Genomic DNA, 23,978 nt, shown 5'->3' on the forward strand with positions numbered 1-23,978 from the left:
TCAAAGGTGCTTAAACATGAATGCAAAAGAGTAGATTTCTATTACTGTCACAAAAAATCCCTTATTTTGGAGGTTGTAATTTCCTGTTTTTATGAGGGGGAACAAACAATGCCAAAACTGAGAATAAATATAAGTGAAATAAACCAGAAAGGGAGAAATCTAAAACCAGAGAAACCAGAAGAAATGATGAAAACTGATCAATATATCAAAAACACATAACATAAACCACACGTTAAAAACCAAAACACCCAAGAACTGGGACATAAAAGCTTCAAATTTAAATACATACTGTTCTAGTTGATGAGATGCCAGTTTAAGTTTGTCATTATGGACAGTTGCCTTCAATTTGTCCTGTGTGAAACAGATAAAATATTCATGATTGGAAACTAGATTTAGGTTGATGCTTCCAGAGTAACTGTATGATACGGTAGCTTTAGGTCATCAAAAAAATCTGATCAAATAAAATCTCACCACAGATAGTATTTCAACACAATTTAAGTATTTAATAGCAAAACTCAATCAATACATTATCAGGATATTACTGACCTAACAGAACAGTTAATAAAGTTAAATAAAACACTTCAAGGATGAATAAAACCCATTTATAATTGATCACTTTTTAAGTTTCTGTACTTTCTAAGCTTTGTTTTCTTTTCATCTGGCCTCTCCTCTCATCTTGGCAGGAAACATAGTAAAATTTTAGATTACTTTTTGATTTTTCCTCACAGTGGTGCTGTTGAACTGGGGGATTTTCCCATCGGTATAGTTCCACTTTCCCTCAAAAGAAGGAAGCTGGTTTAATGTGTATGTCTAAGGTTTCAGAGAAAGTCACTCATGATGATTTAATGTTACCTCAGTAACTTTAAGTGTCTGTAAGTGGTGAGTCAGATAACCACATTTCCCTACATTAAATTATAGAAAATGTATTTAAATCTTCAGTCATCGAACTGGTTGGTACAAGATACCTGGAAGAGTCAGGTAGAAAATAATCAAAACTTCAAATGTAAAAGTGACTAAAGGGTAAAAGAGCCACCATCCCATTTGGTCTTGGTGCATTTTGTCCCTTCGCCAATCCATGCTCTAATTTCTGTGTATGGTTTGGCACCAATTCATGCCCAGAACTGCCATGAAACTACAAAGATATAAAAGTGACTGGAACGACCAGCATTGCTTTTTTAAAATGTCAGCCACCCCATTTTTAAAAATCTTTTTATACCCAACTTATTTGTATGTTATAAATTGGGTTACAGAACTGAGAAATTGCTTCTTTGTCTCAGTTTTGGGCTTTTCACAGCCCAAAACTGTGAAACAGACAGATCATCTCAGCAGACATTTTTGCTGATGTGGTATCCAACTATTTTACAACTGTCCAAAACACGACTGTTAGGTTAATTAGTTGTTCTAAATTGTCTTTATCTATTGGTGTATGTGCCTGGTTGTTTGTCCTGTTTGGTCTGGGATTTATCCACCTTTCAATCAACAACTTTTAGAGAAAAGCTCTTGCCCAACAGCAACATTTTAGTGATTATTTGTCTCCATAATCCACCAAAATACTCATCTAAGAGATTTAAAGTAATATCCAACAGGTAAAAAAAAATCATGGGTACAAAATGGAGGCAGGTTGAAGGACATGACCAGAAGAATATCATTGATGAATATTATGAAAACAAAGATTTTTTTATGCTTCAAAATACATGGAGGATGAAAATCACAATATTATTTTATTATTTAATCCAAAATGAGAAAGGAAAAAGGTTTGCAATTCACTGTATAATAGGAGGAACCACACATCTAAAGTTAAAACCCTTTTAAAGAGCTTTATACATCACAATAATGTTTACTGTTCTACTTCCTCTCTGTTTTTTTAACCTAATAGACATAGACATCTACCTAGAACTTAAAAACAAATATAATGTGATCACTGTAGTGCGTGTCATGATTTGGATCCTTACCGCAGGACTTGTTGCGCCAGGTGTCTATCTTTTTCCTGAGCTCAGTGTTAATAATAGTTAACTGTTCAGTCAGGTTCCTGTAATCAGAGTTACTTTTCTCCAGCTGCTTTTTGTCGCTTTGGTCCTGAGACTCTGTTGCAACACGAAGGAAAACAAAATAAATAGTTTTGCAGGATGTTCCATCATATGGTAAACATACAACTTTGGGTATTTTTTTCCCTTTATTTAAAAAAAGAATTACTTTGGACTGCGAGGTAGATGTTTCCAGCCAGTAGGAGCAAACACACCACACCCATGAAAACACAGGCCCATTTGAAAGTACTCCTCTTCACGGACGTTTCGCTGCCAAAGGACACTAAACAGGGAGTAAATACCTTAACATGTATCTAAAGTACCGTAAACTACCAAAGCTAAATCAAGGAATATTTTGTTTTTGCTACAGTACAGCAGCTTCTACACAGAATCAGCAGCACTCTTACTTTTGGACTGAGTCTGTGAAAGTCCTGAAGGGTTTGGCGACGTGTCCTCCACCCAGGGGATGTCGAATACTCGCAGGCTTTCTGTACTCACGTAGATGTCCACCATGCTTTCCCTGCTGTCCTGTTCAAAGTGAACATGTTTAACACAGCCAGGCTCCACAGACAGGCTACCTGACATTGTTTCTGCATAGATATTCCCAACATATACTGTTCTTAGCAGCTGCTGTTCTGGTTTCACTCTTTTGTTTTACTAATCTCTGATGTGGGATGATTTCCAAAAGAGGTAGAGCACTTGGTATATAAAAGGGGAAGAGTTAAAATTAGGAAGTTAAGGTTTGAGTGTCTGTTTGTTTTTCATAGATCTGCATGAGCATCATATTTTCCATTTTGTGATTGAGAACTAGAAGCCGTTTTCACATTTTAGTCAGAAGAAATTATCGTTTTTAATGTGACTTCCTGTCTTGGTTGGCATAGGGCAGCTAGTTTCACTCCCAAAAAGTTTTTTGTTGCTTGTTTTCATGTCAAATCAATGTAACTCCCTGCAGTGTAAACACTTTAGGCATCACAGGAAAATACTACTGAATGTTGGGTGGCTGATGACCCTGAAATTAGAGTAATAGGAAATACGATTGTTGATTAAATGTTAAAACAACTTGCCATACAAAGTCTGATCGAAAAGTCTTCCAGCCTAATTTAAAGGGCTATTGTAAATGTTATTAAACATTCAGGATTATATGTGGGTCAAGGTCATGCATATTTAGAAGAGAGGTTCTTTAATACGTTCAGCGAGTCATCTCTACAGAAAAAAGTTAATCTTTGCAAATTAGTCATTCTTTCTGAAGGTAGATACTATTAAGCTTAGATGTTCGATTTATTATTTCTCATCAATAGAAAATCTCGGATCAAAATTCACATATGTAGAAATGTACTGAAGGTGTTAACAACCGTTGCAGAGTATAAAAAAAGATTTTATTTAATTTTTACATACTTGTTAAAACTTTGTCATGATGTCATGACAGTATAATACAAGACAGGTAATGTGAAAAAATCCAAGTTCCTTTGCATTCTCCTATGGTCTGAACAAATACACAGTTCCTTTGGAAACAACCAATCAGAATCATGGGGAGGGTCTTGGGGCTGACAATCATTCTTGTGTACAAGCTGCTCACAGTCTCCTCCTTTCTCTCTGTAATGCTACATCAAGTTCATTGAAACAGTGGAAAAACTGTTTTCCTGTAATGGTGAGTTGCTTATCCACCGTTAGCACATTGTGTCATTAACTAGGAGCAACACATTTTTCCAGACAGCAATAGTGGCACAGGGAGAAAGTCTATTTTGACTTTTTCACATATTATCTGCCTTATATTACAGCCACACTATTATAAGTTTGAACAAATGTGTAAAAAAAATCTAAAAAATTTTCAAAGTTACATACTGCAGATTAAATTACATCAGAGACCCCTCCTCTTACATACAATAATTCAGATCTATTTATAGTTAATTGTTTCTTCCCATTTTACATGTTTAGGAAAGTGCAGAGGACGGCGCATCTGTCAACTGCCAGATAGCTGCGTTACCACTGTGTTCTTTTAGATATGTCAAACATAACCATTAAACGCTGTACAGTTTTTAATCCAGCTACTCTTTTGCCAGCACCTGTGGAAGGCCAACCACATGACTGTGTTGCTGAATGGGACGTCCTGTGTTTTCCCCGACCTGATCTGAAGCAAGAACCGCTCTCAGATGCAGAACTCACATTGTTTGTTGATGGAAGTGCATCCAGAGATCCGCACTCTGGCGCCATCTTTCACCACTTCAAAAGACCCCATTTCTTTAGGAGACGCGGCAGCTGATGCTGCTGCAAAATCTGCAGCCAGAAGGTCTCTTACCCAAAACCATTCGCTACTAAAAGTAAGAGCACTGACACCTTTGCCTCTTACTTTACAAGATTTTCAATCCCATGCAAATCCCAAAGAAAAGTCTGTCTGGAAGTCTCAAGGGGCTGAACTTAAAGATGGTGTCTGGATTGGTCCAAATGACAATCCCTGCCTCCCTGAAACATTTTTCAGACCCTTCTGCGTGACGTCACATGGTGTTGACCATGTGTCGAAGGGAGGAATGTTGAGGGAGATGGACAAATTATGGTTTACAGTAAATTCTTCACAGTAAACTTTTCAAAATCAGCTCACATTTTTTGTGAAAACTGCATTATCTGTGCTCAAAACAACATTGCAAAACGTCACAAAATGCAAGGAACAGGAGCACACTCACAGACACACAGACCTTTTCAACATGTAATGATTGATTTTATTGAGCTCACCCCATGTGAAAAGAAAAAAAAATTGTTTAGTGATGGTTGACATGTTTTCAAAATGGGTTGCAGCGTTCCCAGTTCAAACAGCAGATGCCTCCACAGTAGCAAAGATCCTCTTAAGGGAGGGAATTTGCCGCTGGGGAGTGCCTAGAAGAATTTCTAGTGATAAAGGAAGACACTTTGCAAATCAAATACTTACTGAACTGTCTAAAATGTTGAATCTGGATCTAACAAAACATTGTTCTTACCATCCACCGTCAGGTAGCGCTGTTGAGAGGGAAAATGGCACACTAAAGTTAAAACTAACTAAAATATGTGAAGAAACAGGTTTGAACTGGGTACAGACTCTTCCAATTGCCCTAATGTATATGCGAATGAGACGTTGTCAGAAAAATAACCTCAGTCCTTTTGAAATTCTCTTTGCAGGTCCTCCAAACACGGGGATGGGACCCCCAGACAGTTCTGGGAAAGATCTAACCACATGTGATGATAACATGATTAATTATTGCATTTCTCTAGCAGATCAGCTGAAAACCTTTAGACAACAGGCCCAAGGAGGCCAACCAGCACCAGCTACTAAACCACTGCATGATATACAACCAGGAGATTTTGTGTTTATTAGGAATTTTAGGAGGAAAAACTGGTGATCCCACCGGGGCCATCCATCAGAGGATGCTGAGGCAGCATTAAGAACATGGAGGGAACCAGACAACATCATCAGCGACACTGGATCACAGATGCCTTGTGGCTTGTGTATTAATTGTGGTGGAAGACAGAAAAGACAGCGACAATGAGGAGTTATTACTTAATCCAAGTTTTTATTGCACTAAGTATATTGTATTATATTATGAAGGAATTTGAAGTTTCTAACTCTTTTGAAACTTTTTATTGTATGTGTTTTCATCTTTACTTTTATTCATCTTACTATAGAAATAATTATTTTTAAGTTGTTTCAAGAGAAACAAAAGGGAGGAATTGTGGAATAAAATAATTATTTACAGTGTGTTTACTTTTATTAGAAGTTTATTTAATATTAATCTTACAATGTTTAATCAGTTTATTATGTCTCACTCAGTCTTACAGAGTCATTGTTTCTCTTTTTAGCCTTCACAGTTTGCCTCAGTGTGTCAGAAGCTTAGCAACAGGCGATCAGTAAATAGTTGTCATACCTTGCGGAGTGACAGACCAGACCGACGACTCAGCGATTATTATTAGGCACAGAATATTCTGTCTGAAACCCATTTTTAACTGAAAGTTGCATTTTTCTCTGTGTGTGTATTAATCTGATTAGCTCCTTGGGAATGTTGGTGATGACACTGTGTCTGTGGGAGAAGGACGGTATACAGTATATGTAGAGAGGTGATTCCTTTGTCTAGTTAGATCTCTTCGGAGTTCTCCATCTGCGCAGATGTGAAATAAAGCTGTGTTTTGTTCTTTCTCTTTAACAAGGTTTGGACTTTGTTCATTTTTCTCGCTCCACATTTCCTCAAAATTTATAAGGTTATTTTTGCATTCATCTAGCACAGGGGTCTCAAACTCGCGGCCCGCGGGCCAACTGCGGCCCTCGGGACGATGGTTTGTGGCCCCCGCCTTAATATGAAAGTTTAATGTTAGTGCGGCCCGCCAGTTTGATATAATTGGCACTTTTCAGTGTTGTGCGCGGAGCTGAACGAACTTACCAATCACGGTGGAGTATATTGCTCTCGGGGGCGGGACATCGGCCGGGCCTATTTGCATTTTCTATTTGTCATTATTTGCATGCGGTACATGCGCAATTTCCGCTTCACGTGCTTCAGCATCCAGTCTAGACCCAGAAGTTGCTGATCAGTGTAACGTAACTAAGGTTAGGGTTAGGCGTAGCAAAAACGAACAGAAGTCAATACAAAATCCTCAGTTTGCACAAAAGTACAAGGATGTTTATTTGCACATTAAATTAATATGTTTTAAATGGGGAAAAAAACAACCAGCTTTGACGTGGCTTCTCATTTTAAAACGTAGAACAACCAAGCATTCAGTGAATCACATTATTATGTTACCTGTTTGTAAGGGAGAGGCTGCTGCCGCCAGTGTCAGCTTGCGATGCCGAGTGTAAGGTTTCTTCAGCAAAGAGAGGAGAAGAAGTGATCTTCACGTTTGCAGGTAAGTTTTCTACATTTAAAACAAAGTATTTAGCTTGATTTATTTTGTGTGGAAAAGTTGACATCCTCCACATGAACAGAGTTGTTTCCAACCCTTAAACAGAAATAATATGCTGATTAAAATCCCTTTAAATATACTGTCAATATGGTTTTTACATACTTGTTAATTCAAATTCAAAAATACTTAATTGATTCCAAAAGGAAATTAAATATTTTTGTAACTAATATTAATTCAAATTCTTCAAATAGTTATTGCCTGGCAGACTCTATCTATAGATAGTCTGCCAGGATATTAGAGTAATACACTCTTGTATTAGTGTATTAGAGTCTAATACACTAATACAAGAGTGTATTAGAACAAAATAGAAGTAAATTTCCATTAAAAAGCTAAAAAAAATATTAACTTAATCTCAAATATTTTGTAGAAAAAAACTTTTCTGAGTTTCAAAAGTCTAGAACAAGTTAGAAAAACTCTGAAATTTTCAGATTAACCTAAAAAAAATTATTTAAAAAACCCCAAAACCAACAGTAAAAAAAACCTTGACAATTTCTGGGTTTGAAATGTCTAAAACAGGGGTCACCGACCTTTATCAGACTGGGAGCTCCTTCACGGGTCCAGAGTAACACGAAGGGCTACTTATTGATACAGACATAAATGTTCTTGGCTCAGCCTTTATAACAATAATATATATACTGTATGTATATATGATTACATGCTGCCTGATCATATTAATGTTAGGGACTACTCACAGTAGTTATCAGTAATAATTTACCATGGCAGATATGGTTAATTGCTATATTGTGATCAGAAGTTCTTGGTTCAGAGTTTTAAGTTTGATTCCCTTTTGGAGATTTTCTGTGTGATGATAAATTTCCCACCAGTGACTGAGAGCCTGGATTGGTGCTGCAGCTGCAGGGCTGGACGAACTGAGTACCCTGAGATTTTCCTTTGAATAAAAAAAGAAAAGAATAGTTCTTGTTTTATTATCTAACCCTCTTTACTATTAACAAAATTGTGGAGAAAAAAATATATTTTGTGTCCAATGATATTGTACACACAGCTGTGTAGAGTCTGTGGGGGTGAGGTGGGGCACAAAGCCTAAATCTGATTGGTCAGTTTGCTTTTGTTTATTTCACGGGTTGGCGTTTTTCTGTAAGCTAAACATGAATGAGTGGAGTTTGAACCTCCCGTAGTTCTAAGATCCCGCCTGAGCTTCTTACAGTGTGCGGTTCTGGCGGGTCGCCGGTTTATTTGCTTTTTTGAGGTTTCGCCAGCTGAATAACTGACGGGTCACCCGCTGGCCGACACCAGCAGATGCGCTGGGGGAAACCCTGGATATATGTATAAACATCAATGACTCCTGGATTTCTGGGCTTCTCACCCTTTCTCTAAGGGAGCCCAGAGACCCTGCGGAGAAAACCCCTCCAGGATAACAAGGCAGTTCCCAGGAGGGGCACTCTCCAGTACCCCCTCCAAGGACTTAAAAAGGCTGGGTAAACAGTCAGAACCCGACCCAAACCCGTAGGTAGAGGGAGAGGCTGTCCTCTTGTTCACCCCAACGCACCAAGGCGGGAGGCAACAAGTCAGCCCACTCCTGCCCAGCGCCTCTCACAAGGGGCAACTCCAGGGTGGAAAACATCCAACCCGAAGAGTTTTTGCGGCGCTAGTGGCTCGTATTTTTCTGACAGCAGGCAGACAGGAAGGAGGGCGAGGAGAGGGGGCAAAGGTCGTCGAACCCGCGACGTCCGTTTCGAGGACTAAGGCCTCCAAACGTGGTGCGTGCTAACCCCCTGCGCCACCACAGCACGCCCCGAGTCCGACTACTTCTAGCCGGAACACATTGGCTCTTTTCGGGCTGAGCCCGGCCGGGCTCTGTGGGTTAAAGCCCGGCCACCAGGGGCTCCCCAACGTGCCCCACCCCCAGGCCTGGCTCCAGGGTGGGACCTCATGTACGGGCGAGCAGAACCACTGTTTCCAATGGTCGTTTTCATCATAAGGGATCTTTGGGCTGCACTTGGTCTGGTTCCTCACCTTGGACCTGTCTGCATTGGGTGGCCCTACCAGAGGCATGAAGCCCCGACAGCAAGACTCCTAGGATCACTGGGACACTCAAACCCCCCCACCACGATAAGGTGGCAGCCCATGGAGGGGACGTGTGTGTGTGTGTGTGTGTGTGTGTGTGTGTGTGTGTGTGTGTGTGTGTGTGGGTGTGCGTGTGTGTGTGTGTGTGTGTGTGTGTGTGTGTGTGTGTGTGTGTGTGTGCGTGCGCGTGCGTGTGTGTGGGTGTAAATATGAAGTAACCTGTTAATTATGTAAGACAGAGAGAAAATGAGAGAGAGAGGAAGAAAGTTGTTTTTTAAGATGAGGAAACAAACTCAATGTGGTGGGAAGCAAATTCTGACCTTGGGTCCAGTTGTGAGGTGAAATGTATCTTTGTAGTTTAAAAAAAAAGATTTTTAGGCTCTAATAAAGTTTTTTAGGCCGTTATTTAACAGGCTGAACAGGAAATTGGGAGGAGAGAGAAGGAAATGACATGCAGCAGATTCCCCAGGACTGGGAATTAAACCCAGGTTGACAAACAAAACCTAGAAGTAACGTCCTAAACAAAACATAATTTACAGTTTTACTGTAAATCTGGCTAAAAAAAATAACTGAATTATTCATTTCTTAGCCCCTTTTCCTTCTCTTTTATACAAGCAGACAGAACATAAGCTCAACAACACAAAAGCTTCATATTTATTACAAAATATTCATCTAAGAATCGATTTCTTCCTGTAGTGGAAATGATTTCTGATTAAGTTCTCTGTTTTCATACTTTCATGGATTGTTCTTCTTTTTACTTTTTCTACAGTTTTTCATGTTAAATTGCACTTTTTTGTTAAGTTTCTAATATTATCTTGAATCTGTATTTCTAAATAAAGACTAACTGAAAGATCCCACAGTAACTTTTATTTTTGATAAAACCTGCTTTTTTCTTATAACAAACAAACCAGATAAAACAAGTTTGGGCTTCTTCAGGGTCCGGAGTATTAAATTATGATTACAATTATCATCTATTACTATGTACAGATTAAATTCTAATCTTCATTTAACATCCTGGAACCTGAAGAATCCAAACCTGTTAAATCAGCTTTTTTATGTTTGGTATAAAAAGAAAAACAGGATTTATCAAAGAAAAACAGGTGAATGGACTGAACTTGTGTCGTGCCTTGCTAGTCATGTTGACCACTCAAAGCGCTTCACACTACAGTCACATTCACACCGACATGCAGGTTGGAGGGCAACTTGCCGCTAAGTGCCCCGCCCCAGGGCAGCTCAACATGTGGCTGAGGAAGCTGGAATCGAACTTACAACCTTCTGGTCACAAGACGACCACTCTACCCACTGAGCCACAGTCTCACTAAAACAGCCACTGCATGATCCTTTTGCTAGTCTTCTTTAAAATACAGGTTTAAACAGTTTAATGAGCTACAATTCAGTGCAATTTAATATAAAAAGTGTGTAGAAAATGTAAACTAAAGGACAAACCATAAAAGCACAAATACAGTGAAAATAAACAGAAATTATTACTATTAAAAGAAGACATTTTAATTCTTAAATCAATACGTTGCTATAAAAATTGAGCCCAGTGTTGTTGCGGCGCTAAAGCAGCGAAGGGAAAAGGGCTAACGTACGGCTAATTCAATTAATTTGACAAGTTTAACAATAAAGCTGCACATGTGTTTGGGGTTTCTTCAAATCTTTGGGGGCAATTTGCAGTGACCAACTGACCTGACCGACATGTTTTAGGAGATGTGGGGGGAAACCGGAGCACCCGGAGAAAACCCACGCAAACACGGGGAGAACATGCAAACTCCACACAGATGGTGTCTGTGAAGACGCAGCGCTAACCGCTGCACCACCGTGCTGCCCACGTTTTTTCCAATTGGGTTGGGAAGGGATCTATGGGGGGAAAACTTTTTAAATTTGGTCTTGACGGAGCGTGGCATGGCGCCCCGTTCACAGAGGCTACATCCTCCATGCGTTTGATTCCAGTCCTCGGTTCGTCTCCTGCACGTCTTTCTCCTTCTCTAAATCAATCAAAATCAAGAACTTTAGGCATGATCTTGATTGTCTTTACTCGTTTGTTTCTTTTTTTGGCTTCTTACATCGCAGAAAGTTTTGTACTTTCTTCCAAAAGGAAAGTTTAGATTTTTTCCTTTTACCATCTGGATCGTCCAAATCCTCCAGGATGGTTTCACCAGCAACCTCGGTCTCTTCTGAGGATTCTGGGTCAGTGGAAGAACCTGGTAAAGGTTCTCCTGCGAGATCCTCCTCTGAAGAAACCTCTTGATTTAGGACTTTAACTTGGTTCTGTGAATCATCTTCTTCCTTCTCTTGGGAAACCGTGATGGGTTGTTGTTGGAAACCTTCTTCCTCGGCTCTGAGACTGTCGGCCAGCAGTAGGTCGTCTCTTTCTCTTTGTAAATCGTTTTTGTAAATCTTCTGTTCGTATGTCTCAACCTGCTGCTGTATGTCCATAATGTCTCTTTCATATCTACATTTTAGCTCCTCGTAGAGAGTGTGAACCTGGTCCAGTTCATGCAGCATTTGCTTCTCCCTCTTTTGCCGAATTGAGATTTCTCCTGACATTTTGTGGAGGAGCTCCTCCTTCTCAGCTCTCATATTGTCTAGAAGCTTCATGTCCTCCTCTGTTTTCTCCAGGTGAGCTTTTCTCTCCTGCTCTACCTGATGCTGGCATGTCTCAACCTCCTGCTGTAAATCCATATTGTCTCTCTCAAATCTACATTTTAGCTCCTCTTGCGAAATGTGAAACTGATCCAGTTCGTCCAGCATCTGCTTCTCTCTCTTTTGAAGAATAGTGATTTCTCCTGACATTTTTAGGAGGAGCTCCTCCTTCTCAGCTCTCATATTGTCTAGAAGCTTCTTGTTCTCCTCTGTTTTCTTCAGGTGAGCTTTTCTCTCCTGCTCTACCTGATGCTGAAGTTTTTCGACTTCTTGTTTCAGCGCAGAATGTTTTCTCTCTTGGATAAGCTTTTCTTTCTTTTCTTTCTTTGAAAGAGCAGCTTCCTCCTGCTTTACCTTCTGTTCGTATGTCTCAACCTGCTGCTGTATGTCCATAATGTCTCTTTCATATCTACATTTTAGCTCCTCGTAGAGAGTGTGAATCTGGTCCAGTTCATGCAGCATTTGCTTCTCCCTCTTTTGCCGAATTGAGATTTCTCTTGACATTTTGTGGAGGAGCTCCTCCTTCTCAGCTCTCATATTGTCCAGAAGCTTCATGTCCTCCTCTGTTTTCTCCAGGTGAGCTTTTCTCTCCTGCTCTACCTGATGCTGGTATGTCTCGATTTCTCCTGACATTTTTTGGAGGAGCTCCTCCTTTTCAGCTGTCAGCTTGTTGATGAGCTGCAGATTCTCGTTGTCTCTTTCTATGTTGGCATCTGTCGCATGTCTCACTTCCTCCTGATATCTATCCATGTCTTGCTTCAATCCAGAAACATCCCTTTCGTATTTACAATTGAGCTCATTGTATGAACATTTCAGCTGAATTAATTCCTCCTGCAGAAGTTTCTCACTGCCTTGCAGGAATGTGATCTTTTGAGACATTTCTTGATACATTTCATCCTTTTCAGCTCTCAAGTTCTCCAACAGCCGTTGTTCTTCACTGAGCCTGGCTTCATCATACTTTTGTGTCTCGGCCTCCTGCCTCAGCAGAGCATCATCTGCTTCATACTGGGAACGCAGCTCCTCGTATGAAGTCTGGAGTTGGTTCAGTTCTTCTTGGAGGGCCAGACTTTTCTTTCTCTCAGCTTGTATTTCAGCTACAAACGCTTCCCGGCTGAGGAGGTGGGCCACCTTTAACTCCTCAAAGTCTTCTTGCAAGTTCTTCTTCTTCATGTACTTCACATCGTTGTGAACCTTAGAAGCAATGACCGCAGCGTTAAGGACTGCTGGATCGCTGAACTTCTCTAGTCTCTCAAGTTCCCTCTTTGCCTCCTTGGCCTCGTTGATAAAGGTTTCTTTGAGAGCTTTCTGCTTCTTTAACTGGAATTTCGTCTCTTCCAGCTCGGCCTCCAGGTGGGCCAGTTTCTGGTTGTCTTCAACCCTCCCGGCTCTCTCCATTTCCAGGGCGTAGCTGAGTTCTTGGATTTCCCCGTGAAAGATTCTCGGGTGTCCAGGAGGGAACCTGCCTTGGGGGTTTTGCTGGCCTCCCCTTCTCGCGTGGGGTCCCATCGTTCCACTGCGGTATCTCGGCGTATAATGAGACATTTTCTCCTAAATACAATCACTAAAGTTGTCGATTGGTAAACTACCTTAAAGAGCTTTGCGCACGTCTGAACTGGTCAGTGATATTGCAAGCAATGAAAAATATGCAGAATTGTGTTGCATACAATTCTGCAGTTGATGACATCACAGACTGCACCGCCAGTGACATCACAGAGTCTTCCTTTGCTGGTGGTGTGACATCATTCCACCACCAAATATCTCACTCTTTATTCTTGTTTACATTCAAAATAGTCCATGATTCGCTCGTTTTTATCCCAAATATCAGGGCATCAAACTCATTTCCATTTTGGGCCAAAATGAGCTAATATATGATGCGCGGTTGGCCGCATTAAATGGACAAGGATAGAAACCTAAGATGTAATTTTATTTTCTGACTTTTAATGAGGAAAGATGCTACGGCGATGGATAGCAGCCGTTAATCATAACGACTGGCAGCTGTTAATAATCATGACTGTCAGCCGTCGGTGTAATCACGAATTTGCAGGGAAAGTAAAACGACTAACGTTGATATACTTTATAAGTAAGTATGATTAGAAAGACATCAAATATTGCTTTATGGAGAAGGTACGTGTCTAACCGTTAGTAACCATGGAGACTAGTGATGGGATTTTCGGCTCCTTTTCGAGATGCGGCTCTAATGGCTCTTCTTACTGTGGAGAGCCGGCTCTTTCGGCTCCCAATTATATTTTTGACATTATTAATTAATTAATAGCTTAAACCTAATTTCATAATATTTTGTTTCATTATTGACATAATAATAATAATAAGTGATGATTTTTACTCATCATCACTTATGATGAGTAAAAATGCCGCATAACAATGCTATAGCAATACCGATGCCTGTGATGTCCGCATGTGCCTGTGCAGGTTGTTTGTCGAGCCTGCACGACAGGAAATGCTGACTTTGCACAGTCTGCACTCTGCCCTGGAGCTTGATGTAGCATTAAAATGAGTCCAAATCTTGCTCCGTTTTCTGTCACTCATTTATTTTCACCTATTCAGTTCTCACACTGACTCCCCTTCTTCCTGTGCTTCTTGACCACTGAGTGAGTGTCTGTACATAAACACCTGCCGACGAACGCTATACAGCTTGGCCAATTGCCTGCCGTTTCCACAAGAAAAGTGCAGATAAACTCTTTTTTCAGTGTTTTCCCGCCACATTATTAATTGAAACTATGTGTGATTGGTCAGATGTGTGGAGCACACGCTTGACATGAGGGCAGTGGACCGACCGAGGGAAAAAAACTCTCCGCTCTAGCACTGGCAGAAGAACAAAACGCGCAAGGAGAGGGAGAAGGGGGGGAGATACAGCGAGGCACCGCAGGACAAAAAAACGATGTGGGGAAAAACTATCGGCTCTGGCACTTGCAGAGCACAAGCACAACGACAGGGAGGCGGAGAGACAGCGATATACTGTAGAAAAAAACCCGGCTCCCAAATAGGATCCTAAAACGGCTCCCATTGTGGAGCCGGTTCCAATCGTTCACTTCAAAGAGCCGGCTCTTAGAGCCGGATCGTTCGCGACCGACACATCACTAATGGAGACAGTGCCGCACCGTCATGTAGCCTAGCATGTATGGCAAAAAAACTTCTTAGCCTCTCGTCTTTTGTACGTTTTTAATGCTGCTCCAGTGTAAGGGGAAACATCGTTTATGACACATTGATATAAATCATGTGATGTGAATTCAGACAAAGTCGGTAATTTGTTCAACACATCAGGTGAGAGGAGGTACGGGTCGGTTTCTAAGCTAGCTATTTAATATACTATAAATATATAATATTTAATACCGCCGTCTATGAGTCCTAACATGGTGTGTTGCATTCACAGACAAATTGGCTCGACTCGAACTAGAAGAAGCCACGAATAAACTGGCAAAAACAAGTTTGGAAAACAATTTCAGTCGTTGTGTTCAAAACTCCCGTCCTTCACTTCCGACGTCCATCATGGCGCCTTGCAAAGGGTCAACACCATAAAGACTCTTTGTTCTCCAAAGTTAAAACAGTTTATAATGATTAGGCAACCCTTGATCTAACTATTTGAAACTAATCTGTTATTTGTAAAGACATTTTAGGCTAAATTGTACATCTTTGATCATGAGGCTTTAAGCTGTTTTTGTTTTGTTTTTCCTCAGGTGGTGTATTACATCTTTGCCATGGTGGGGATGGAGTTGTTCAAAAACAAAGTGAAGTTCTACGAAGACATCAGTCACCCTGAGAAGGCATACTGTGGAAACTCGTTACTGAAAGGCAGCACGTTTGCACAACTCAACTACTGCAAAAATAATTTCAATAATGTGGTTTCCTCCTTTATCCTGCTGTTGGAGCTCACTGTTGTCAACCAATGGCACGATATCCTTTACAAAGTGCTGCCTGCAGGGCTTTCCCTCACTTTTTACAAGAACATATTTCAATTATCTTTAATTTAGATTTCATATTTAAATTCATTTTCTTTCCTTAATCCGATCCCACTGCTCGGCACCGGATTTGCCACAGTCACTCATAAATCAGCCCTGATCTTCTTTGTCCTCTTCCACGTCATGGTTGTGATCATCATCATCAAGTATGACCAGTTCTTACCAATCCTACTCGTCCGCATCATCTCCAGCAACAAAAACAAATAATTTTCATGTCTGAACACAGTTACTGAAATTAGTGTTGGTCAATGTAGGCAACAACATCTGGTGTTATTACCAAAGGGTAACGCTAAGTGTTGATTATAGGGAGACCATGTAAAAACTCAAGTTTTCCACAACCTCACCCATTAGTCAAATTTACTAATTAATTTTTAGAATGCAATTCAACATTACAATCAGCATTCTAGCTATTTGAAGTGTGCTGTTATAAAACTAAAAACTTTTGATTGCAAATTTCTGGTTTTACAACACATTTGATTCAAGGTTTTTTAAATTTGATGCCTCAGTAGTCGGTGAAAGTAAGAATTAGTGTCGACTTTTAAATTCTCACAATATTACGGTAGTTTTGTTTATCTTCATATGTTATTTTCAAACACTTGAACAGTTTTGAATTATTCCAGTAAATCAAATTTACAGAGTGGGTCGAATAATTCCATAATATAGATGATACAAATAAAGTTTAACTGGATGTAGATCGAATTGCTTTCTGGATTTCTGTTGCAGCACATATAGAGGTGAACAATGCCATATTTACACAAAGTAAAACTGTTTATCATCAGCATACAGGGAGATTTATTGTAGTCAGTGCCACCGATTGGGAAAACTTGCATCAGAAATCATCACTTTACTGAATTGTACAAGAAAAAAAACCTGCCATATAATTTTAAACCCAAATTCATTGGTTATCAGATTATTGGTAATTAAGCAAACTCTAAATATTTCAGTTTATTCTGAATTTAAGTGTTGTAATTTCTGTCCTTTTTTTTTGTAATGCAATTTACTCTAAAACACATCCCTACGTATCTATTTTGTCTCCCTAGTACTTTGTATTTTAAGCATGTTTCACTCTCTGTTTTTCAGTATCTTTGTGGCGTTTGTTCTCGAGGCGTTCTTTGTGGAGTACTCTGTGGGTAAAGGTGATCTGCAAACATCTCTGGAGAGGAAGATTGAGGAACTGGAGCTCGCCGTGGCACAGTAATGTTATCTTGGTCTTAGTATGCTAGCGTGATTTGTACATAACACTGAAGGAGGCTTTTGGTTTTATCTGTATCACTGGATTATGGGATTGTGATTTATTCTGCACACTCTTTGCAGATTACTTGTGTTGAGGATGAGGATGGGAGAGCTGTATGTGACCGAGTAACTGATATGTTTCTGCTGAGTTGTGCTTTTATATCTTTACCTTTTCACCAGGGAGAAACTAGAGGACAATTTGGTCAACGCCATGGAAACCACTGACAACGACTTAGGATCTGGGCAGTCACCCACAGCAAACCTGCCTTCGCTACTATTTAAAGTTTCTTCCAAAAGTAAGTTTACAAAACAGTATTACTTTTCAATGAGTTTCGATCCTTTCTACTTTTGAAAGTTTGCTGGTCTTCAGCTGTGCAGCATCCATTGTTTGTTAGAAGAAGAATAAAAATGCCTTGATATTTTTGAAGGGGAGTTTCTGACAGAGCAGTTTTTAAAGAGACAAAGACACAATTTCAAGGCGTTGAATATCTAAGTTAAATTTCTTAAGTAATATTTCACATATATAGCATTTTCATAACAACTGAAGCTGAAAACAGGTTCAGTCGTTTACATAACAACTGAAGCTAAAATTGCACTATCAATGTAAAATTGATAGTGCAATTTTATAAAACAATGTGCCTGGAAAATCAATAATAGTGCTCTTTTAACGGTACCTAGATTACAATGTCATCCTAGCCGCTAATTTACTATGTGCCCACGTTTATGTATGTTTGTTTTGTTTTTTCAGGAGACTGAAAAGCTTGTTGACCAGTGGATCGTTTTATTATCTTGCAGGATACCGGACGGTGGACGCGTTGTTGCAGCGGATGTTCGAGGCGGACCTCGACCCAGAGGATTTTGCTGAGAACGACATTCCTGAAGACCAGGCTGGGAACTTTGCAAATCCAACATTTGGAGTAGCATAGACAATTCAGCACAACTTCATAGCATATACATATGAAAAAAGAGAAATTGTATCATTAGACATTTTACATGTTGAAATGCGATGCTTAACCAGTGCAATGCATCAACTGTTTGATTGCATCATGACCCGAGTTTTATTTTTATACTTGAATACAAAAGCAAAATGTGTAGAATGAAAACAGATTTGTATTTTCGCATAAAAGCATGTTTACATTGATGTCTTGTGTGTTGAAATATTTGAGGGAAAAAACCAGAACATTGTAACTTTTTTTTCAGATGAAACGAGCAAACGTCTTGCATTTTTATTTGCACTGAAAAAGCAAATGGCATGTTGTATTTATTTTCTATACCAACAGGTTCATCTCAGTAAATGGCATTATCACCAAACTCTACATTTGAAGAATTTCTAATTTTTTTTTGGCATTTATTTGACTGGTTGTGGCAAATTAAACATCACAATTCAGTTTTATTATATAAGTACTAATAAATAGAAGATTTTTAATACAGCAATTTTACATTGCGGCCACAACAACATAATCAATTGGGAGATTGATGCCTTGTTAGTTATGGAAAAGCTAAGTGGAAGGAAAAAATGTGGTGGAACTATTTCCATCCTGACTGGCATCACTTACTGTTAAACTGCTACAGCAGCCCCAAGTGGACATAAGACCAAACTGCAGCTCGTACTGCTTCTTTCTCCATGCATGTTTTCGCAGTACATCGCCACAGAAAGCCTTGTGAATCAAAAATTACAGTTTCTCAGATTTTAATTGCCTGTTCAAAACTAATTATTTAGGATTATTTGTTGAATAGCAATTTTTTATTTCACACAAGTAGGAAAGTGCACCATTCCTGGAAATACTGCAATACCAGGATGATGCGTGGAGTGGACAGAGCAAGCCCTTATTCCATCTCCATGCTTCAAAAATCAATTTAATATACAGTCTCCAAGTGGAGACATATCAGATATTAAACTGATAAGAACAGAAACTAAACACTGATCTGAGCCAAAAGGCCGAGAAGCGATGCCACATAACTGCAGAGGAAACCGAGTCATTCTGATTGGCCTCGCTTTAACTCACGGTTCCAAAACTGTTTTTATACTGTTTTATAAGTCATAATACCAACATTCACTATATAAAATTACAATTACTAACATTTGTTGTTCCTAATCAAGAAATTAACGCAAGTAAATTACATCAAGCTAAAAAAAAAAACGATAGTCAAGATAATTTGTTTATTTCTAGTCACGCGGTTCACTGAAGTCCAACAGGAAGCTGAGAAGCGATAACAATTAACGATTAATGATCACATCACTCGTAAAAATGCATGTGTTCATCTGACAGAAATATATACATGTACAGTTATTTTCTTGTATATTCGAAACAACATAAAAAGTTATTAGGTTAAGAAAAGTTTTGTTTTGACGGGGCAGATTTATAGCAACTGCTACAGCAGCCTCTAGTGGACATGAGACCAAACTGCAGCTGCTTCACTCCACACTTATAACGTAACAAACATATACTATATATTTGAGTTAAATAACCGAGGCCTGCACACCACCAGTTAGCAACATTTAATGATCTTTCAGTCTGTCCACAGTACACTTAATAAATAAACCACTTAAAACGCAGAAACCACAAACTAAAGTAAGTGATAACATGAAAACAACCCAAAACTTTTTAAGTATAACTAATAAGCATCTGGAAATGCCTTGTGTAAAAAGAAAAACAATAACCGTGCAACCAACAGTAGTGATATGTTAGTGGCAAATGAAACCTCAATTTACTTAGCAACTGTTGCTTTTTATAAAGCCAACGTTAAAGTTTTTATAGAAAAAAAGAAAATCTTTGTCTTACTTTCTCCCGAACTGGTCCTGTTAGAAAGGTAGGAAGAACCTAAACTGAGGTGATGGTACTATTCTGCAAAGCTAAATGTAAAAATGTGAAATATCCCAAAAAATCCTTAAAATATTTTAACTTGTTTACACTTCGTCCTGTTAATGTTGGATTTAAAACAGTATTAATGATTCTGAAGCTCTTCAGTTTTCTCATACAACTTGTGCTGTGTAACTGCAGAGTTTAACACTCATTGTAATAAGTGAAAAAGCTTTTAAAAATTCTGAATATGAGTAGAACAGTAAATATGTTCTCTAGCAACTAGAATCTAGAAGCAGCATCTCAATTTTAATGAAGTTTTTAATTTGCTTCACTATGAAATCCTGTCTGTAGCGTGTCTGAGATTAAACAGTTTTTTTTCTTTCGAAAAATTTTTATTGTTACTGTATACATTAAAAAATTACATTATTGCAGTTATACAGAAATTTTTTTCAGGAACTTACAAAATCATTAGTTCAGACTAAAAGAAGCTAAGAACAAGAATATAAAATACAAAATCTCTGTGGGTTAAAAGTTGAGCAGGACCGGGGTGACTCCTTCCAAAGTCCGGGGCCGTCCCGTCCTTCCAGACAGCACTTGGTGTTCAGAGGGGAAACCTGCCCTGAAGCTCCTTCCCTCCTGCCTCACCCGGAGAGCCAGGCCGCCGCTGCTTGGACCTCTGCTCGTGGAGCGCCGGCTCCTTCGTCCACGGAGGCGCAGGCGATTCTTCTTGGTGGCTGTGTCCTTGGCGCGCCACCTGCAGCCCTTGATGTTGCTCTTTTTGCTGCCGCCATCCGGATCACAGCCACGGGGGGCATCTGCCTGCGCCTGCTCACCAGCAAGTTTCTGGAGGTCCAAATGGCGTCTTTGATGGTGGCGAGGGTGAGCCACATCTCAGCAAAGTCCTTTTTCTTTATTTTCAGCTGGCTCACCCCGTACAGCACTAGCTGTGGTTCGAGGACCTCCCTTGCTGGCAAGTGTGGGAATTGCAAGGAGCCGGCTTTCGCCCACAGGTCCACAGCAGCGCTGCACTCCCACAGCAGGTGCCTCACCGACTCCGGCGCGCCACAACCGGGTCGGGGGCAGATGGCCGTTGCAGACATGCCGCGGGAGTGCATGACGGCTCTGACCGGCAGGATCCCATGAGCCACCATCCATGACAGGTCCTGGAGTCTGTTTGGAAGGACGGGATGGCTCACGTTGCGCCAAACGGTGGAGGCGTCTCCATACAGGAGGCCGCGCACTGGAGTCACTGGTTCCCGGTCCTGCACAACAGAAATAATAAAACGATGATTAGTTAAAATCTTGCTCTCTTCTCCTTCTAGTTTAAAACGTTCTAAAAATTTCCGTATAAAAGCATATGCAGGAGGGAGGTTAAAAGCTACTGGAGTTCTAAAATCACTTTTTATCATTTTTAATTTTCTAAGATAGGACCCGCACCAGAATCTGGTCATCGTGTTTGTTTTGTTATTGCTGGAAAGGTTCATGGCTTGTTTCAGGTGAGTACTTGTATAGTGGCTGCCTAAAAACAAGTAAAGGTCTGGGACTCCTTTTCCTCCTTTTTCTTTGGGGGGTGTACATTATTTCTCTTTTTATCCTTTCCCATTTAGAGTTCCATATGAAGTAAAAAATGGCTCGTTGTAGTTCTAAAAGCACTCTCCTAGGAGGAATAAAAACAGTACTGGTGAGTAAAAACACTGGTAAAATCACAGCTTTAACTATTAAAATCTTTCCTTCTATCGTAAGGTTCCTCATCCCCCAGAATCCCAGTCGCTGTTTTACTCTTCTTGTTATTTCAGTCCAGTTTGTCTTTCCTTCTCCATGTTTGTCAAATTTTACTCCCAGTATTTTTTGTTCTTCTTCCATTACTTGAAACTGACATCCTAATTTTTCATTCTCTTTCCATGGTCCATAAAATTGTGCTTTTGTTTTTTCTTTGTTTAATTTTGACCCTGATGCTTTCCCAAACCAATCGGTTAATTGAAAAATCCTATCTATTGATAAAAGATCTGTACATAAAATGTTAAAATCATCCATGTATAAAAGACATTTCGCTACCTGCCCTCCACTCCCCGGTATCGTTACACCTAAAATCTGTGGGTCCCTTCTCAAGATCTGCGCCAGCGGCTCGACGCAGGCCACATAGAGAAGGGCGGATAACGGACAACCCTGACGGACACCGCAGTTCACTTTCACTGCTTTTGTCAGAAACCCGTTAACCATGAATCTGCTGGAGATGTCTCGGTACAGCAGTCCCACCCACGCTACGAACCTCCCAGGAAAACCCATTTTTTGCAGTACCTGGAAGAGGTACTGGTGCGAGACCCGATCAAACGCTTTCTCGAAATCTAGATTTAGGACTATCAGCCGAATGTTTCTGTCTCTCGCAAAACAGATGATGTCTCGGATCAGTACCAGGCTGTCCGTGATCCTCCTTCCCGGGACGGCGCAGGCTTGATCCGGGTGGATTAGATCCCCCAACACTCGACACATCCTGGCTGCTAAAAGTCTACTAAAAATCTTACAATCAACGTTTAAAAGGGTAATCGGTCTCCAGTTTTTTAGATCCGTCTTGTCTTTGTCTTTATATAAAAGTGTAACTATTCCTGTTCTAAAACTATCGGGGAGTGTGTCTTGTTTGCTAAAATCAATAAAAACAGTAAGTAAATCCGATGCTAAAATGTCCCAGAATGTTAAATAAAATTCTATAGGGAGTCCGTCTGAGCCTGGAGATTTTCCTCTTTTAAAACTCTTCAAAGACTGTAAAAGCTCTAAAAGGGTAAAATCCTGCTCTAAAAAACTGCTGTCTTCTATACTTTTCTCAAGATTAAACAGTGTTGTGCTGATTCAGTTTCATCAGTAAATATGTTGCAATAATTCAGTTTCGCCTCTTCATCCTGGTTTTAACATGTTCTGTTAATTTGCGCGCGCGGGGATTTTCAAACCAATGATCCTCCGCCTCTCATTGGAAGCCTGCTGAACGGCTCAGCCAATCACAGTCAAGGGACGCTACAGCTGAATTTACATGCACTGTGTATAATAACGGTCTCCCAGACCACAGAGCTTCACTCGATATTTAGACTGAGACAAAATGCCTGAACCCGCCAAGTCTGCGCCCAAGAAGGGCTCCAAGAAAGCCGTGACCAAGACGGCCGGCAAAGGAGGCAAGAAGAAGCGAAGGACTAGGAAGGAGAGCTACGCCATCTACGTGTACAAGGTGCTGAAGCAGGTCCACCCTGATACCGGGATCTCCTCCAAGGCCATGAGCATCATGAACTCTTTCGTCAACGACATTTTTGAGCGCATCGCCTCCGAGGCCTCTCGTCTGGCTCACTACAACAAGCGCTCCACCATCACCTCCAGGGAGATCCAGACCGCTGTGCGGCTCCTGCTGCCCGGCGAGCTGGCCAAGCACGCCGTGTCTGAGGGCACCAAGGCTGTCACCAAGTACACCAGCTCCAAGTAAACTCGCTGTGGGAGTTCACTCAACCAAAGGCTCTTTTAAGAGCCACCCACAATGTCTGAAGAGCGCTGGTCCTGACACTTTAATCTTCAAACTGTTATATTAAGAAATTCAAAGAATGATAAAATTTAGAATCTGCCAGATAAAGCAAAATATCTCACCTTTTTTATTATATATATTAGTCTGATGCCATTTTATGGTGGTTTTTCTTGAATCCTGTGGTACTTTAGGTGTTTTTGTGACATTCTGGAATAAATTTGATAGCTTAGAAATCCTTCCTGCCACATGCCGTCTCACTGTACAATAAAGGCTAAATCATTGTTCTGCACTAATCAGTCCAATTTCGCACAACTGCACTGTGGCACACTTGCTGTACATATATTTACATATACATACTGTTTCTGCATGTTTGAATCCTTGCAAGGTCTGCTCTGAGCTGCTTTTATATTGACAGCATGTTATATTTTATTTTTATTTTATCTTGTCTACATTGCTACTCAGTGGTGGATGTTGTGTGTCTTGTCTCTATGCTGCTGTAACTGCGAAATAATTTCCCTGCTGGGATGAATAAAGTAATTCTATTTTATAGTTAGCTTAACATTGTTCTGTTTTCTCCACCTGGAGACACAGACACTTCGAAAGATTGTACCTAAGGGAATTTAGTTTGTGTCTTTGTGTGCAATTCATGTTACAACTTTTTTTTCAGAAATGATCCAGAATCCAGATTTATCTGCAGAAACCGATAGTGCTCTGATTATAAAGTTCGCTTGAACTGCGCACCTGATTCCTGTGAAAATGGTACATATTCCAACTAAAAATCTTACAGAAACTGATTAAGAATTGAGTGAATTATTCAAATTTCTACCTTGGCAGTTCAGCTGTTGGCTCCTTTCTC

The 23,978-nt window shown here is 40.2% G+C and overlaps 3 protein-coding genes and 1 non-coding gene across 4 annotated transcripts; 2 read left to right on the forward strand and 2 right to left on the reverse strand.

Moving 5' to 3' along the window:
- Positions 1–15,306: 15,306 nt before the first annotated feature.
- On the forward strand, positions 15,307–18,135 carry LOC111608566 (two pore calcium channel protein 1-like). The gene is made up of 5 exons (XM_023333440.1): positions 15,307–15,521; positions 15,642–15,732; positions 16,667–16,780; positions 17,000–17,115; positions 17,615–18,135. Exons 1-5 carry the CDS (start codon positions 15,326–15,328, stop codon positions 17,743–17,745), a joined length of 648 nt encoding a protein of 215 aa, XP_023189208.1. The 5' UTR covers positions 15,307–15,325; the 3' UTR covers positions 17,746–18,135.
- A 444-nt stretch (positions 18,136–18,579) lies between these two features.
- On the reverse strand, positions 18,580–18,770 carry LOC111608751. Its single transcript, XR_002752839.1, has one exon. It is a non-coding gene; the product is annotated as a U2 spliceosomal RNA (small nuclear RNA).
- A 1,465-nt stretch (positions 18,771–20,235) lies between these two features.
- LOC111608662 lies at positions 20,236–22,113 on the reverse strand. The gene is made up of 2 exons (XM_023334221.1): positions 21,679–22,113; positions 20,236–20,885 (listed from the first exon to the last, which is right to left on the reverse strand). Exons 1-2 carry the CDS (start codon positions 22,111–22,113, stop codon positions 20,265–20,267), a joined length of 1,056 nt encoding a protein of 351 aa, XP_023189989.1. The 3' UTR covers positions 20,236–20,264.
- A 591-nt stretch (positions 22,114–22,704) lies between these two features.
- Positions 22,705–23,398, forward strand: LOC111608681 (histone H2B 1/2-like). Its single transcript, XM_023334376.1, has one exon. It carries the CDS (start codon positions 22,712–22,714, stop codon positions 23,084–23,086), a length of 375 nt encoding a protein of 124 aa, XP_023190144.1. The 5' UTR covers positions 22,705–22,711; the 3' UTR covers positions 23,087–23,398.
- The last annotated feature ends 580 nt before the right edge of the window (positions 23,399–23,978 follow it).

The sequence above is a fragment of the Xiphophorus maculatus genome, chromosome 5 (genome assembly GCF_002775205.1).
Source record: "Xiphophorus maculatus strain JP 163 A chromosome 5, X_maculatus-5.0-male, whole genome shotgun sequence".
Classification (NCBI taxonomy): domain Eukaryota; kingdom Metazoa; phylum Chordata; class Actinopteri; order Cyprinodontiformes; family Poeciliidae; genus Xiphophorus; species Xiphophorus maculatus.